The 18,443-nt window shown below is 38.2% G+C and overlaps 1 protein-coding gene across 2 annotated transcripts in view; it reads left to right on the top strand.

Moving 5' to 3' along the window:
• The first annotated feature begins 1,500 nt into the window (after positions 1-1,500).
• Positions 1,501-18,443, top strand: part of ZNF292 (zinc finger protein 292) — an 87,305-nt gene continuing 70,362 nt past the window's right edge. Inside the window, exons 1-3 of one of the 2 annotated variants that reach the window (XM_032409321.1) lie at positions 1,501-1,857; positions 1,971-2,218; positions 2,420-2,616. In XM_032409321.1, coding sequence (XP_032265212.1) covers positions 2,449-2,616 — 168 coding nt within the window. In that variant the 5' untranslated portion in view covers positions 1,501-1,857; positions 1,971-2,218; positions 2,420-2,448. Of the gene's footprint in view, positions 1,925-1,970; positions 2,219-2,419; positions 2,617-18,443 lie in introns of both variants that reach the window. The other variant, XM_032409320.1, reaches the window with a different exon arrangement.

Here is an 18,443-nt window from a genome sequence, read left to right as displayed (position 1 = left end):
AGCACCTCAGACTATTGTGTTCTGAGTTGAATCTACACACATTTTCATAATAGAACACTTGTCATGTTGTAAATAATGCCTTTACAGGTGACTCTTCATCACAATTGTAAGCTTCTTCAAGGCAGGAATAGTTTTTATTCACCTTTGATTTTCCCAAACCAAGCAGTGCATGTGCATAAATACTCAGTAAATGATGATTAAATATAACACCACTCACTCCTAGTCCTTCCATTTCCTGTAGGCTCTAAAACAGAGGAATGGGGAGGTGGAGCTCAAAGATAACGGATAAAAGTGAAGGACTTTGACGTTCATGATGAGGGACATTTGCAAGACCTTAAGAGTGCTCAGAATCAATTTGCTAATCAAGTCTCCTTGGTTTTAGAGCTATCCTGGGCAAGAGGTGGGAATGACCTACATTCTCAGGATATTTTTTTAAATCAGTATTTGGATATATTTCTCTTTTCATGTATTTTCCTTTCTTTTTTCCGTTTTCTTTCTTTCTGTAGATTAGGTGTGGTATAAGCCATTATACTTGAACTGAAAATATGCCTTGGCTAAACTTTTGATATCTATTTTTTGATTTACTGGTACATTTGGCTAATTTCATATTTCTCACTTTTTATATTTGCACCATCATCCTAAAATAACATAAATTGGAGAAACCTGGTTTTGGGTGTCTAAAATACTTCACTTGGGAAAGTGAGCTGCAAATATTAAAATCTATTAGCTGTCTTAATTGTTGCTTTTTCAGCTATCAGTGATACTTTAAAAAATATACCCACTCCTTAGCCTTTTAATGTACTCCCCAGACTCTTCCATAAGTAGATATTTGAAGAACTTGTCTTGTTAATATGTAATATCACTACACATGTTGTACTAATATTTTAGCTGATACTGTTTTTCATAAGGGATTCAGTTGTGCTCACTCCCCTTATACACTGGCACTTAACAGATGTTGCTACCACTGATGCATTACAAAACATTCATTCTGGACAACATACTACCTAGAATATTTTCTGTAGCTGCTAGAAATCTCTGGAAGAGAATGCTGCACACAATAGGAATTCTTATTTTAAATTCTTGTACTAGAAAAATATACTTCACTTGGAATGATAGTGAAAAGACTAGGTGCCTGATCAGTATCATTGTTTCTGAATTTCTGTAGACCATTCAGTTTTAAGAAAGATAAGCAGCTTGTCTAATTTTCTACTACTAACAAAATATTCATTATTCTGAACATTAGGGTTAAGGACTTGACTTTTTGTTGTACCTCTTCTACTGTTTTGTTCAAGTGTCACGTATTCATTTCTTTCAGGTAACCATATGCCATCTCTATTTGCAGCACCAGGAAAAAAATGCTGTTGAATTTATAATTCTTGGTAACCTTGCTCTTTTATTTTAGCATCAATTTCCCCTCCTTCGTTGTGATTTTAATGGAGTTCTTATTGTTTTGTTTTTTTTTTCTTGACCTACTTTCTTTTCAAGAGCTTTCATGTAGAGTGTTTTCAGTGATGGTGATTTCTGTAGTGTATAGGAGAAAGTCTTAAATCACAGTGAAACAGATTAGTTGGCTATCACTTAATTTAGAAATGTTTTCGTGGTTTAAAAATCATCTGGTTACAACGTCCACAATTTCATAGAGCGAAATCTTTTAAGCTGTGCTTTTCATGAGTTCTCTCCGTTTTCCGGACTGAGGATTTGAACCTCATTCTGCTCTGATCCAATTGTTATTTTTCTTTGTTGCCTCCACCCCCTAGAGATTGTGTTTCCAAGGGGAGGCGTTCTTGGGGCTGAAGAGGAGAGCCTAGTGGGATGAGATCTGGCACCTCGGGAACTAGATCCCTCCTCCCCCGCCTGGTGAGAAGGCAGAGACAATTTTGACAGTTCGTAGTCCCGCTTTGGCTCTCACGCTTGCGGTCCATGGGTAGGTTTTACCTTCTCCCTTTTCCCCTGTTCTGGCTTGCCTACAGGCCAACCGCATATGCAGCCATTGCCCCGGCCCACCCAGAGCTTTCTCTCACCCATCCTCTTGGGGAACTGGGGCAAATGTCCGTAGAAGACTTCGGGGACTGGGGAAAGGGACGCCGGAATCGGGACACTCGAGAGAGCAGCCCCTCCCCAGGCTTTCCCCCACCCCCAGTCGCGGGGCCCACGTGACCGAGAGCAGGCCTCCACCGGCCCGCCCCTTTCGGCCGCTGCAGCCCACTTCCCGCTCTGGGTAAGTAAACCGCGGTTTTCCGCACCGCCCCAACCCCGCCCTCTTCCTTTCCCCTTCCCTTCACCTCCCTCGGGCTCCCTCGCGCCACTCTCCCCTCTCCCCCATCCTCCCCACCAGGCCCTTTGTACGTGCTCGGCGGCGTGCGAGCGCGCCCGGCACGTGACCCCGCCGAACGTGGCATTGTGTTATCACGTGACCCAGGTGCGTACGCGACGGAGCGGGGTGTGAAGATGGCGGACGAAGAGGCCGAGCAGGAGAGGTTGAGTCGTGGCGGAGGCGGTTGCGTCGCGGAGCTGCAGCGCCTAGGCGAGCGGCTCCAGGAGCTGGAGCGACAGCTGCGGGAGAGCCGCGTGCCGGCCGTGGAAGCGGCCACGGAGTACTGTCAGCAGCTGTGCCAGGTGAGGGCGCCTGGGGGTCCCCTCCCCCTTTTCCCCAGCCAGAGGGGGAAGAGGGCGAGCGAGCGCCTGGGGGCTGAGCGGTGGTCGTCTCTTCTTTGGCATCGTTGGCGCCGCCGCCCAGGCGGGAGCGGGGAGTACGAGGAAGGCGCCTTTGTGTGGCTGCCGTTGTGGCGGTTGTTGTCGGCAGCTCCCGACTGGGGGAAGGGAGTTGTGGTCAGGGCGGAAAATCCCCCCTCCCCTTCCCTTCCCCGAACTCGGGACTGCGTGGTCCCCGAGGCCCAGGAGATGTAGACGGCGGAGGACTGAAGTCCTCTTTTCCGCAGGGAGAGGGTAAAGGAGGAATGGAGGCCAGGTCTTCTTTTTCCTCCTCCTCTTATTGTGCACTGGGGATTACCGCGCCCCCCGCCTCTGCGCCTCTGGTTTCCCACTCCGACGGGCCTCCGCCCCCACTGGTTTGATTCCTTTGCTTCCCCCTGCTTTCATCCGTCCCGCCCCCGGCCCCGTCCTCGCTGTCTCCCGGCCTTTGTTGTTCGAGTTTCGCCTTAGGACTGAAGGGGCCTTTGTTGATGTTCAGAGGAACAGTCCCCGCCGACCCCTTCTAGCTGGCCGAGACCTTCTGGGGTGGGGGCGCAGAGGTTGTCCCTTCCTGCCTTTGCTTGCTTGGTGCACCGCTTCCATGGTAAAGGTTGCTCTCCTCGGTAGAGGAGAGGAGCTCTTCCCTGTATCCTGTGGGGCGGCTTTCCAGAGTCTGCTTCTCTTTTGCTTTCACCCTTCGAGGAGTACGGTTTCCTCTGCGCTTCCTCCCCTATCTCCCCACCGCCCCTATTATTTGGAGCCTTCCCTATTTGGCCTCCTGGTGAAACGGAGGTTCTTGAGGATTGAGGTTCTTGTGGACCGGTGCTCAGGGCAGTTTCAGACCTTTCCTTCTTTTCTTGAACAAGGACACTGCTTTCCAGTAACTGCGTTCTAACCAGGATTTGGAACGTTAAAAGCACTGTTTGCTCGATAGAAATCGGAGAGTTTGGGTCTACATTTGGACCTGATTACAAACCCTCCAGTTAGTTTGAAATTTCAAGGAGCTGCTGCTGGCTGCGGTGAAGATTTTGGTTAGATTGTCGTCTCGAGGAGGAAAAAGACAATTTATACAGGTCACATTTAGAGTTAACTTGTCAATGTATCATTATAGAGAAGTTGTTTTGGAAAGATAATGAGCCTAAGGCCGAACAATGGGTGGACTATTTTAGAATCCCCGAGTAGATTACATTTTCACTTAATTTTTAGTCTTCAGAAATCTTTCCTTTAGAAGATCAAGGATACTTGAACCCATACAAAAAATTTTTCCATTAATGTATGCACGTTATTGTCACTAATTATTTGATAGTACTTCATTATCTTAAAAAAAAAAAAGTTTGTGAGATCAAGTGGTGACTTGTGTAGGAGTCTATGCAATGTGAAAGCTCCCCACTTAAGGTAATAGAGGTCTGATGAATACCTATGGCAGAATTAGAGATTCCATCATTCCTTTGAATCCTTGTTTTAAAGAATTGTTGAAATTTGCCATTTTGACCTACCCTGGCAGCGCCAACTCATTGTCAATTGGTCTTTTAGATATAAAGATTTATTTTGGTGTAAAAGAATACTTGAAGTACCCATAAAAGGAAGTGTTTCTTTTATAAGTAAAGTCTGCTTTAACCGGTGAAAAGTATTAAAGTCTAGCTTTGCTGAAAGATACTTTTCAGATAGCATTATCCACTGATGGGTTTAAGGCTAATTACCGTAAATATTCTTGGCGAGCAGTATTTATAAGCAGGATTAGTGATTCTGGGAAAATGGAAATCTCATGCAGGTTGGACTTTTTTGAGTGTATGGAATATCATAAAGTTGTCACTTTAAAAAGTATTTTTAATGGATGAAACACCATTGTTTTTTTATCAATATAAAAGGAATTTACTGTGTTTTAAGTGATTAGTTTTATAACATGTATATAGTTTTTATTGACCAGTGCTACAGGAAACAGTAATAAAACATGCTGGGTTTCTGGATTTCAAGAATAATGAACTATTTCATGCATTAAAATCCCACAATAATTTAAATGTATTTAAAAGTAATCTCCATTACTTGAACAGTTACAGAATGTATCTGATACTTGATCCCCTCTATAACAAATGCTATGGGGTTTTTTTTTTGTTTTTTGTTTTAGTAATCTGTTTGTTTTAGTGATTTGGTCAAGTGGGCAGTAACTTGAAACAATTGTTTCTTTAAAATTGTATCCTAGCCATTATTACTTAACGTTCGGATATGAGTTGAGCAAAGCAGTGGTTAACAAAGAATTTATTGGAGCAATTTAAAAACAGTACTGGAAATGCTAGGAGCCAGAAATTATGTCTTGTTTCTAACCTTGAGATTAGCTTTTTTCTTTGTAAGCTTTTTCTGTAAAACTGTGATATTCACATGCTTCAGAAAGGCAAAGATGAACAATATTTGTCAGTGGGTTTCAGACTTAATATTCTGTACCTGTTAACACTTAGTGCTTGTGTAATCCTTATTGTTGCATGTATTTTAAAGAATGAATTAGTTTTAAAAATGAACTAGTTTATATTTTGAATTTTTACCTCAGCAGAAGATGAGTTTCTGGAGAATATAGTGAAACCTACAAAAGAAGAAGTTGCTTATGCATCCTAGTTTATAGATTTTCTTTCTTTTTGAATGAAGTACAATATAACAGATTTCTTGAGTTCTGAGAAGTAAAATAGAAACATAAAATAAGTTTTTCTTACTGTAAACAGAATTGTTTTGTTCTTTATATTATGTTGGAAGTATGCCCCACTTTTACTTGTTTACCTGAACATTTGCTTGAAGTTAAGTAGGAGGAGGGGAGGGTGGTAGAGGATGAGTATAAGGGAGTGCCTGTCAAAAATCTCAAATTTCTTTAAATCTTTACAAGCTAGCTTTAATCTGGGTAATGTAGATTACTTCACTGATTTTCTTAAAATCAACTTAGAATAAGAATATAGGATAACCAGAAATAATTTCTTGGATTTATTTGTGTGAGGATCATTACTATACATAAAAATTGATTATAATTGGAACTTCTTGGACTATTTATTGTATTAGACGGGGTCAGTATTCACTCACTCACTCAACATTGTTATTGAATACCTACACTGTGGGCCAGGCAATCATGATCATGGTCCCTGGCTTCAAGGAGCCTACAGTCTTTGAAGGAAGGTAGACAACTACTAATTGTTGTAAACTGTGATTTATATCTTTTATTTAGGAGATCAGTGCAGTACAGTGAAAGGTTATTTATTTGGGAGTTTAAACAGAAGGATTTCAATAGAAGAATTGTTCTAAAAGAATTTTAAAATAATTATTCATTTAAAAAGTTAAGCCATTGTAATAGTTGAAGAACGGTTTGTCAGGACATAGTATTTGTTGACAGCATTATATGCAGGACTGGATGACTGGTTGATTAATACATGAGTTGTGACTGGTTTTGCTCATTTATCTTCTGGTGGCCGATAATTGTTTTAAGAGATTGAATGGCAGTTTTGGAAATATGTTTGTATCTTGCACATGTGCACACATGCACACACTTATTTAATTCATATAAGCAATGTGTCTCAACTGCCTAGTACTTTTTCCCCTGAAGTTCTCTCTTCAAGGGCATTTGAAAATACGTGGGGTCAGTTGTTCTGTCATTGCAGTGTCTGCAGATGTGATACTGGCATTTAGTGCCCGTGGGCCATGGATACTAAATTTTCTGAGGTGATTAGGATAGTCCCACCCCATTGAAATGTATTCCTCTGCCTAAATACCCGCAGTGTTCTTTTGAGAAACACTGAACAGAAAGAAAAATAATATATTAAGACTTTTTTTAGTTATAATCTTTTCATGTTAAGATAATATAGTTATATTAAGAAGTGTAGCTAATCTGGAACAGGTCCAGGTAAATGCTGTTCAACCATATTTAAATTCACACTGAGCTTGAGAGGTCAAGAAAATTTCTACTTCCTTAGTAGAAATTACAAGCAATTACTTAAACAATTACTAAAACAATTCAGTTTTACTGGGGTAAGAGGGTAGCAATTTCAGCATTCTTAATTATCCTGATTAAAGCACAGATTTGACCTTTTGAGATAATTAAAATTCTGTATTTTTAAGAAAGCATTTAATGCAAAGATTGGATTTAGATGTTAGCAGGAGATATAAGATACAGAAGACTCTTGTAGTATATAAAATAAGATTTAAATAAAATTTCAAGATGACAGTTGAAGAGGTGTCAAAAGGCAGTGTATCATTAACAAATTTATTTTTTATTCTGTTTTTTAATTGAAAGTGTAGTATAGGGATGCCTGGGTGGCTCAGTTGGTTAAGCGTCTGCCTTCCGCTCTGGTCATGATCCGAGGGTCCTGGGATCGAGCCCCGTATCTACCTGCTGCTCCCCCTGCTTTTGTGCCCTCTCTCTCTCTGGCACATAAATAAAATCTTTAAAAATAGAAGTGTAGGTGTAGTGTACTGATTTTTTTTCTTTTCTTTTCTTTTTTTTTTTTTACAAATTGAAACAGAGAAAGGGCATATAACAAAAACTTGATCTTCCCATCCCAGACCTCCTGTCACCCCCAACAAAGATAGTCCCTTAATAGTTTTTTATCCCTCTTTCCAGAAATACGTGTTTGCTCTTTTTAAAAAATTAAGATGAGGACACACTGTACAATGCATCTTGCTTTTATTTACCAAAAAAATATATCTTCGAGATCATTCCATAGCTCCTCATGTAAATCTGTGGCCTTTTTTTTTTTTAAGATTTTTATTTATTTGACAGAGAGCGCACATAAGCAGGGGGAGTGGCAGGTAGAGGGAGAGGGAGAAGCGGGCACCCCCTGCTCAGGGGGGGAGTCTGCCTCTCCCAGTCCCCCTGCTCAGGCTCTCTCCTTTCTTTCAAATAAATAAATAAATCTTAAAAAAATAAACCGTAATAATTCCAGTTTATGGCTGTGTTTAATCAGTTAATTATTGGTGGCTATTTAATAAGTTAATTTTATGTAGAGTAATTTCAATAAATTGTTCAAAGTAGGAGGTAAGCATTTCTGGCTGGGATATCAGAGAAAGCTTTACTGAGATAGGATTTGAGCTGGACCTTAGTGCTTTTATTAACTGATGCCTTATTGGAATAAGAAGAAAAATCAAAATAAAACTGTTAGGAGAGCTTCTGAGTATTTAAATTATAAAGTTAAAATATTTCAGAATATATTTTTGTTTCATCTGTTTGGTACGAGTTGATTGTTTTACCTGCATCTTCTGTTTAGCTTTGTTATATGGCAAGTGTTTTGAAAATGCTCACTTTCGGGGCGCCTGGGTGGCTCAGTTGGTTAAGCGACTGCCTTCGGCTCAGGTCATGATCCTGGAGTCCCAGGATCGAGTCCCGCATCGGGCTCCCTGCTCAGTGGGGAGTCTGCTTCTCCCTCTGACCCTCTCCCTTCTCATGCTCTCTCTCACTCTCTCTCTCTCTCAAATAAATAAATAAAATATTTAAAAAAAAAAAAAATCTTAAAAAAAAAAAAAATGCTCACTTTCCTCAAAAAAAAAGCTAGACTTTTTTTCTTTTGATTATTAGAGGATATCTTAAGTTAATTTTTAGGACACTTCAAATGGGAAGAAAGGATGGCTTGCTTGTTAATTAGTGATAATTACTTTAGGTATTGAGGGAGTAATAAGTCATTTAAACTTTAAAAGTGTAGGTAATGCTCAAGGGAAATAATTTTTTAAATGCTCATAATTAGTATGATTGCATATTGGAGATATTCCACTTTCCAGAATATGCTTATGCCAATTTTAGCAAAGGAAGACTTTACCAAATTTTGCTTGCCTCCTTCTTGACACTTCCTGGTCCTAATTTGAAATGGAGGAAGATAAGATGTATTCTGCAATTGCCCTTCATAATATTTTATATGACTAACCTGCAAAACCAAGGATTTTTGAAAATATATGTTCTTAACTATATGAAGCTGCTGCTGTATTTATTTTCTTTGAAATTCTGTCAAAGTTGAGAAATTACCTTACTTTTTTCCAACTCCCACACATAAATCTAGTTCATAAAATTAACCAGTCACTATGGGAGGAGCGTCATTTATAAAATGGAAAGTTTGTTTTTTATTAATGCATTTGTTACATACCCCATATAACTTTTTAACTATATATTGTTTACAGGAACATCTCTTGATTCATTATTTCTTTTTTAGTATTGAGAGTTGCACAGTGTGCCTGAGAAGAAATATGTTACCTTTTTCCCCCTTAACTTTACATTACAAAAACTTTATGGGGCGCCTGGGTGGCTCAGTTGGTTAAGCGACTGCCTTCAGCTCAGGTCATGATCCTGGAGTCCCGGGATCGAGTCCCGCATCGGGCTCCCTGCTCAGCAGGGAGTCTGCTTCTCCCTCTGACCCTCCTCCCTCTCATGCTCTCTGTCTCTCATTCTCTCTCTCTCAAATAAATAAATAAAATCTTAAAAAAAAAAACAAAAAAAACCTTTATGGTCTGTGAGTATGCATATTTAGCCAAGAAGATGTGTTAAAATTCAGTCAGTTACATATATTTTTTCTTAATTTATTCATTTTTTAAAAGATTTTATTTATTTATTTGTCAGAGAGCACAAGCAGGGGAAGCAGCAGGCAGAGGGAGATGTGGGAGGGAGCCCGATGTGGGGTTCTATCCCAGGACTCTGGGATCATGACCTGAGCAGAAGGCAGACGCTTAACCAACTGAGCCACCCAGGTGCCCCTTTCTTAATTTATTTTAATTAGGTAATTAAATTTGTCATGTGGGAGCACTAAAGGAGCTATGGAGAATTATGGAGATCTCTGCCTTCAGAGCCCTTACAAATTTGATGCATATGTTAACAGTTAAGCAATAGTATTAGATATTAAAGTATCTAGTGATAAATAACAGTAAGTGGAGTGTAAAGAGCATTTTGAAGTTAATTTAATAAAAATTGATCAGGAAAGGAAAACACTTATTTACATTGAGTCTTGAATCAATTTGGATAAGTAAACAGAAGTGAGAAGGGTGGGAATAAACACTCAGAAAAATGGAACAACTTCAAACTGGCATCTTGGGGAAAAATGTCAGGGGTTGGGTCGAAAAATAGGGTAGAAAAGATAGATGAGAACCAGAGTAAGAGTTTAGGATCCGAAAGAAGGAATTTTAATTAACCTTTTAAGTATAGATAATATATGGTTACATTGCTTAAAGACTCACCCTCCTAAATTTGGGACATTGAAACACACAAAAAGAAGTTCAGAATGTTACAGCCTTAGGTGTTTGTGTTTTAAGTAGGCTCCGTGCCCAGTGTGGTGCTTGAACTCACACCCTGAGATTGAGAATCACACGCTCTACTGACCGAGCGAGCCAGGCACCCCCAACTTTGGTTTTTCTTGAAGTATCCTGTAGCAGTTTTATTGTGGTGTAACAAACTACCCCAAAACATAGTGGCTTCAGAACAGCTGTTTTTTTGTTTGTCTGTTTGTTTTAAGTAAACTCTACCCCTGATGTGGGGCTGGAACTCACTACCCCAAGGTCAAGAGTCACATGCTCTACCAATGGAGCCAGACAGGTGGCCCAGAAGACTAGCTGTTTTTATTAATGTTCACAAGTTTATGGGTCTGTTGGGTGGTTTGCTGTCAGCTGGTAGGTTGTCTGGGATGGAATGGTCCCAGATGGTCTCACTCATTTGTCTTGTTGTCAGGTGGGTTGGTCAAAGTTCCTCAGTTGGGTTGGCTCATCTGCTCCAGTCTTACCATCTAGTAAGGTTACCTGGGATTTCTTTACATGGCAAGAAGAGAACAAGTTCTCTTGCACAACTGCTTTTTAAGCTCTGCTTGTGTCATGTTTGCCAAGGTCCTTTTGGGTACAAAAGTGGTAAACCCAGCTTCTTTGGGGTACAAGGAAATGTGATTCTTTCTATAACATAACAATCTACCACATATCCCAATTCTCTTTATTCCCCACTGCAATGTCAGGCACTTTTATAGGTCAGATTTCAATTTTTCCTCTCTGTAGCCCTGCCTCTGCTTTTTTTCTTGTCAATCCATATTCTGTAATCAAAGCACATCTCTTTGCTCCTTTTCTTTTAGATTGGCTAAAGGTTTCCAGTCCCGTTTTCTAATCTCAGTCTCTAAGTAGAAGAAGGGTGTCTCCACTACATCACTCAAACTTTGGGAAATTTGTAGAACAACCTCTTTATTTACAGTAGTTTTACCTTAATATTAAGTATGGTCTCAGTTTGGTATTTTATGTTGTCTGAACGTTGTGTAGTCCAATAATAGCATCCTAGGTCTTGTCCTACCTTCAGCCTTCTTCTTTTTTTTTTTTTTTTTTTTTTTTGTAACTGGTGAACTTGCTTTTAACCTTACTTTCAATTTGTGAAAGTCCCCAGTATCCTGCTTTTATCTTTCTACCTAACTGGCAGTCCAATACTTGTAACAGTGTTTCTCAAGTTTGAGTTTGCAGAAACCCAAGAGAGTAAGTCTAGATCTTAGAGTTACAAGTTTTGACTCAGCTTATAGTAAGATGTAACTTTTTTTTAACTTCACCACCTAGTTGTTACACTGAAACAAAAATATCACAAAACAGTACTTATCCTTACTAGGTGTGTGATGCGTTCTGTTTTATTTATTATTGTTTTGCAAAGCTGCTCTTGATTTTATAGTCACTGAATAGTCATAACCAACAGTTTGAAAAATACTACTTATAGGGGGATCACTGTGCTCCGTTTAGTAGTAAGCAGAAAGGTAGGCAGGCAGTCCTAAGTTCTAAGGTGACCTTCTAGTCTAGCTGATTCAGAACATTCTTACAGTTTATTTAGGAGGAGCATCAAAATTAAAATACAGTTTTAAATTTCTTACTGTGAATGCTAGAAACCCAGCATTATGGCCATGAAACCCAATTTGAGAAATTCTGGTGCATAAGATAACATACAAATTTAAGCCTCAGCCAAGGTCTCTGCTTGCTCTGTTTACTTTTTTACCATCCTTTCACTGTTCAACAGGAACTTTCTGTTCCATCTAAATTGGTCTCTTCATTCCTCACAAGTATCCCTGTTCGTTTTACTTACTTTGTGATTTTGCTTAGAGGAGCAGTGTTATGTAGTGGAAAGCCAAATGGATTTGATTTCAGATATGAGCTCCTCTCTAATTGGACAAGATCTTTAGCTTATGCTTTCTTTTGGAGTTAGAGGCTTTACTAAGATTGAAGATGAAGAGAATTAATGTTCAGAAAGAGAATTAATGTTCAGAACTGTTAGATGCTTTACTAACAGTGAATTGTTTATTCTGAAGACCTGTGAGATCATAGGATTAAATACCATTCAGTTTGTTTAAATATCTCACTTAATCCAAATTGCCTCCTAGGATCTCATCATTACTATATAATAATTGTTTAGTATGACACTGGATCATCAGAAGATGTTAAATTTTATTAGGCATTTGTTTAGGAAGACAGAGATATTTGGTTAAATGGCTAAAATGAAGCAGTTCACATATCTGGACAATGTATTCATATGGAATATTTGGCATCCTTTTTGATGCCTGACATAGGCAACGTTATATATTAACTTCATAATTCTCAGATACAGGTTTTATATTTAAAAAGAGGTATCTGAATTTAAAAGTGGTAATTAATAATTGACTGGATTCCCATCCCAACTTTATAGGGCTATTAGAAAGTTAGCGTATTAGGGCGCCTGGGTGGCTCAGTTGGTTAAGCGACTGCCTTCGGCTCAGGTCATGATCCTGGAGTCCCGGGATCAAGTTCCGCATCGGGCTCCCTGCTTGGCAGGGAGTCTGCTTCTCCCTCTGACCCTCCTCCCTCTCATGCTCTCTGTCTCTCATTCTCTCTCTCCCTCAAATAAATAAATAAAATCTTAAAAAAAAAAAAAAAGTTAGTGTATTAGATATTTAAATTAATTCCTGGGGTAATTTTAGTTTACCAAAGTTAATTGAAGCAGATATTTGTGATTTTTGAGAGAAAATTATTTTCATTAAATAAGAATGATTTTACTGCTTCTTTTAGATGAGCCATTATCATCAAAATGAGGCATTTAGAATTTTTTCTCCAAATTAATAGCTTACATTTTGTATTCTTTGTATAAATATTTGTACATATTCTTGATCTTTCCCTAATTTTTGCAAATATGATAAATCTCAGACAATAAAAAACCTGAAACATTGTATGTTTAACTCAAAAGCATTATCATTTTGTCAATTTATATTCTGAAAAATACAAATTTTTATTTTTAATTTTTTGAACAAAACTTTCACAAGATTATATTTCAAAAGAATAAAACAAAGTTTAATAAAATACTTACTAAAAGTGATACTTAGGTTTGATCTTGTGACTTACCACAACTTATCCAAACCATATTTGCATGACTTTATTTTTTTTAAAGATTTCTATATTTCAGAGAGAGAGAGTGTGACTGTGCTGCGGCGAGGGGGGTTGGGGAAGGCACAAGGGAGAGGATGACAGAGTGTCTTTAAGCAGAGTCCATGCTGAGTGCAGAGCCCAACTTGGGGCTCCATCTCACAATCTGAGCTGAAACCTAGAGTCCCACACTTAACTGTGCCACTCACGTGCCCCTGTATAACTTTATTTTAAAGCTCTATTAGGGAAATTAAAAAAAAAAAAGTTACTTGCCTAAAGTGGGATATTGCATGTAACAGCAGATACTATGAATAAAATTTATATCCTCAAACAAATTGATCATGAACTTCATGGTCAGCATGAAGATATTTTATAGGAAACAGTTCTGAATGCTCGTGTCATAACTGCTCTTTCTTTAGTAATTAAGAATTCACCCTATTATGTAAAACTGAATATGTTGGCAAGTCACACTTAGCATATTCAATATTGTGACCTATTTATAAAATATTTCTGAAAAGGTGACCTGATGTTGCAAATGCTGCCAAAGAGAAATTATTTTTAACACCAAAAAGACCTTTGAGGATTTACTTACCTTGAATGAAACCATTTGTGGTGTTTGACTCCCCGCCCCCCCCCAACCCTGAGAATCGTCTTTTATAGATCTTGTTTTACTTAATGGAAAAACCTACTCTTTACATTCTTTCTTTCATACATACTTTGCTTGACAGCCCATTAGATACTGTGAATTAAAGTCTTGGGATTCTAAGGACACTGGTTTTAATTTTCACAGAATTATTATGACCCTTGATATGCTACTTATAACTTCGCTGCTTTATCCTTGAAATGGAAATGGTACATTGTGAGAATTGATCAAAGACATAGTTATTTTAAATGATTGTTATAAAGCAGCATTTTCATATACACTTAGAGACTACTTTGGAATACCTTTGATGTTTTATATATGATAATGACCTAGCATAATCTGAAAACAATAATTCTGTCAGGTTCAATGTCATCTATTATCATCACCTTGAAAAATAACATTAGAGTACTGATCTACCAACTTTTTTGAAGTCTCTATTTTAGAGAAGGTGGAATTTTATTTCATAATAGTTTATAAAAAATTCTTTTGATTTTGGGGGTGTGAGCAGGAGAGAGATTACTTGATGTGTGGAATGTACCAGGAGAAGATTATTAGTTTTACAATTGAAACCTTTCCTTTGTCTCCAGAATTTTAAACATGGCATTTGAGAGGCTGGGATGAGAGAAGGTAGTATTACATAGTAACTAAAAGTACAGATTTTGAACTATGATTCGAATTACAACCCCCTTACTTCCTTATGGACTTGAGGCTTGGTTTTGTGTCTGAGTCCTCATCTACAGACTGGAGGTAATATCTGCCTTAAAGCTGTCATGATTCAGGTATGATGTTTGCTGAGCACTTAGCATGTTATGATGCTGGAAGTACACAGTAAATGCTAGCTATTAATACACTTAAGAGGACTAGATCTGAAATTTTCCCTCGTAAAAGAACATTAATCTTAGTGTTAGTAAAATACTCTTTATTGTCATCTAGATAGTGGTTTTAAAACTTAAAAAAAATTAAGGGAACCCCTTCCCTTTACCCCAAAGTCCTACTTGATATCTTGATGTGTAAAACAAAGTTACCTCTGCAGAAAAGTTTGAGAAGTACTAATCTAGCATATAAGAATACCATTGCCAGAGGTTGTAAAGGGAGTTCAAGCATACTTTTCTGACATTATTTTCTTCTTAAACAGGTGTGGCTTTTTTCCCTATTTTTCTTCATTTTACTGCTTTCTTCTCTGTATTTTGGAGAACATAATGAATGTTCTTGTCTTAGAGACATAATAAAGCCATCACTGAGAACTTTCATGTATTTTATTTAATTTTTAAAGAGTTTTAATTGTGCTGCTTACTTTTGTTTTACATACTAAGGCACATTAAATAAACTCGTTTTTTGGGTACCTAATATTTAAAATACATTTATTTCTCTGGAATCATGGCACTGACATATATATAGTATGAATAAGGAAATGGTACCTTATCAGAGGAACAATAAATGTTAAATAATAGTGAAACTTATGCACACTTCCACAAATATACTCAGTGCTAACATTTAATTCTTTTTGAAAGTTCATGGAGAAGACCTGCACCATTTTACACATTCCTCCCAGTCTTGATCTCTTTTTCTCTGCATCTTTCATTTTCTTCCTTAGGTTTCCAGAGAAGTGGCTGTTCCCTGGAAAGTGGATCTTTTTATCTGTGCAGCTGATTCCCCATCCCCTCAGAGAACCTTTCCACTTTTATTGTGTCTTCATCATTTTTCTTTCCATCACTCCTGTCCTTGAGCCTGTAGGTGTGTGTGTGTCTTTTTCATCTTTTTGCTTTGTTAGTCATTTATCTTCAGATTTCTTTGTTTTCTTTAAACCCTTCTTTCACATATGAGACCTTTCTTACCTTATACAGGGGGCGTTTTAAATTCGTTTTCTAATCTTTATTGCCATGCATCTTGGAAAAGTACCCTATTTATTGTCTTCATTTCTTACCTTCCATTGCAGTTTGGATTCTACCCCTCACCATACTAAAGAAGATGTTCTTTTAAAGGTCACTTGTTCAGCATATCTGTAATACTTTTATTAACTGTAGATCCAAGTAGCAATCCACCAGCTCAGATTACTTCATTTGCTGCGTTGTTTTTAAGAAAATGTAATTGTCCAGAATTTTAAAATTACAAGCTTTCATATTGAAATATGGATGTTTGGCTTATCTTGGAAAGTCAGAAGATCTGGCAGTATTGCACTCATTCATGGCTACAGGCTGGAGTGGCTGCCTGCTCAGCCCCTGTTGGCATTTTAAAGTGTTTGTGATCCCATCTTAAGTTTATCTCCTTTCAACTTGTTTACACGACTCTCCTAATCTCTTACCTTTGTGACTGCTCCTTGGTCATCTCCACTGACTCTTCCTTTCACCTGCTGGAATAGCACAGTAATTATTAGCTAAAATTAATATATTTAAGAAGACTAGATCCAAAATTGCAGAATTTTTTTGGTGGCATTTCCTCAAATGTGCTTTTCTTCCTTGCATTTTATGCGAATGACCCTCAGACATTTTTCTCACCTTATCATCATGTCTGAGATTGGACCCTTACCAGAAAGTGACTCATGATGCCCTGGTTGATAATCCATGCTTTACATACTAATCTTCAGCATTCATCCATTCTGACAGCATCTCTTGTTACCTGGTCTGAATAGGATTTCCAGTATCTATCCATTCTTTTAGACCTTACTACTCTTCTTAGCTCTTAGCTCTTGGCTCCTATTTCCAGCCACCTATGGAACTCTTCCTCATGGAGTTCAGTAGGTACTTCTAATTAAATGTGTTTGAAATTGAACTTATCCACTCTCCTTTACATTCCTCTACTCCCCACCAAACAGAAAGCCTGTTGGTATTGGTGACATTGCCCCCACTCACACTTACATTTAGGTTTTGAAACCTTGAGTCATTTTTAGTTCCTCCTTCTTTCACCTCCACAACCTAGTCACCACGTTCTGTTGATTTTATTCATGCACTGCTTCCTCTAGCCTTCTGTGGCTAGATGACCTGGCTTCATGACCTTCATGACCTGGTTCCCAGGGCACCAGCCTGGCTGATGGGGGAGCCATATTCCTTACTTCTCTATAGCCTTAGAACTTCATGTTCTGTTCTTATACTGCATTTTTCATATCCTCCCTCATGTCTGTGCTTTGGCTTTAGCTTTTTCCTTTAATGTTTCCTCCTTTTATCAACCCCATGTCTATACATTTCTTTCCCTTAATCTGTGATAAAATTATTAGGTATTAATTTCTAAGGAGGCCTTCCTACACTCCTAAATGGATTTAACGACATATTTCCCATATTTATATTAGACTGTATGTTTTTCTGGCTTTTATCATAGTTTATCTGTGTTATGATTGCATTTGTCTCTTCACCTTACCCCCAAATTGGAGCTCCTTAAAAGCAGGAGCCAGGGGGCGCCTGGGTAATTCATTTGGTTAAGCATACAACTCTTGGACTCTTGGTTTTGGCTCAGGTCATGATCTCAGGGTCATGAGGTTGAGCCCTGCCCTCAGTGTGGAGTCTGTTTGAGATTCTCCCTCTTCTTCTGCCCTTCCCCTCTCTCTGTCTCCTAAATAACAAATATTTTTTTTATTTGAGAGAGAGAAAGAGCATGAGCAGGGGGAAGGGCAGAGGGAGAAGCAGACTCCCCACTGAGCAGGGAGCCTGACATGGGGCTCAATCTCAGGACCCTGAGATCATGACCTTAGCCGAAGGCAGATGCATAACCAACTGAGCCACCCAGGCACCCCTCAAATAAAATAATAAATAAAATCTTTAAAAAAAAAATAAATAAAAAGCAGGGGCCATGCCTTATTTTACTGAATCATAGGTAATTAAATATTGTTGGATGTTTGTCTCTTTTTTTTCCCTTGAATAGGTGGTTTTAATTATTGGAGGGGAGAGTAAATTTTTTGCTTATAAGAGGCTGTTACTTACTGAAATTGTTTGTTCTGACCACTCTTATTTCATCTCAGTTCTAACATTGGGTATCTGTTTTCGGGCAAGGATTGAGTTTGGTCAAATAGAGTTCTTATAAAGCAAACATGAGTACATGATCAGTAGTAGTCAATAGCTTATATTTATTAAATGCTGACTATGTGCCAGAACTATTAAAAGTGTGTATGTGTGTGTGTGTGTGTGTGTGTTAGAGAGAGAGAGAGTGAGTATGTATGTTGGCCGGAAAGGGAAAGAGATTGAGAGGGAGGAACTCCTTTAATCCTCAACCCTCTGAAATAGGTAGAGTTGCTATTCCTATTTATATATGAGATTGCTAAGGGACAAAGCAGTAAAATAACTTGTCTAAGTCAAGTAACAGGATTTAATGTTTAAAAAATAAGCAAGAGGGGCACCTGAGTGGCTCAGTCAGTTAAGCATCCGACTCTTGGTCTTGGCTCAGGTCTTGATCTCACGGTTGTGAGTTCAGGCCTTGCATTGGGCTCCACGCCGGTGTGGAGCCTTTAAAACACCACCACCAACAACAACAAAACAAAAACAGGAAAAGCAAAACCCAAACTAAGTAAAACATTTTTTTCTTTTTTGGGAGGAATATGTAGGTGTTGTTTTTTTGAAAATTGTTTTAGGTTACAGAAGGAATTTACAATAGTAAACTTTAATAATTTGAAACTAAATTTATCAGGAAAGCAGAACAATGAATATAAGCATTTTACTATCGTAGTGAAGATTAAGTTAATAGCCTTCCTTAAGAATGTGTTAATTAGGGTTCTTTGTTTAGCAGTGGTGGGAATTTTATTAGTTTTGAATTTATTTGAGTAATGTATAAGTCTTTTAAA

Source organism: Phoca vitulina, unplaced genomic scaffold, assembly GCF_004348235.1.
Source record: "Phoca vitulina isolate PV1807 unplaced genomic scaffold, GSC_HSeal_1.0 scaffold11, whole genome shotgun sequence".
Classification (NCBI taxonomy): domain Eukaryota; kingdom Metazoa; phylum Chordata; class Mammalia; order Carnivora; family Phocidae; genus Phoca; species Phoca vitulina.
This window is presented reverse-complemented; position numbering and strand designations above follow the sequence as displayed.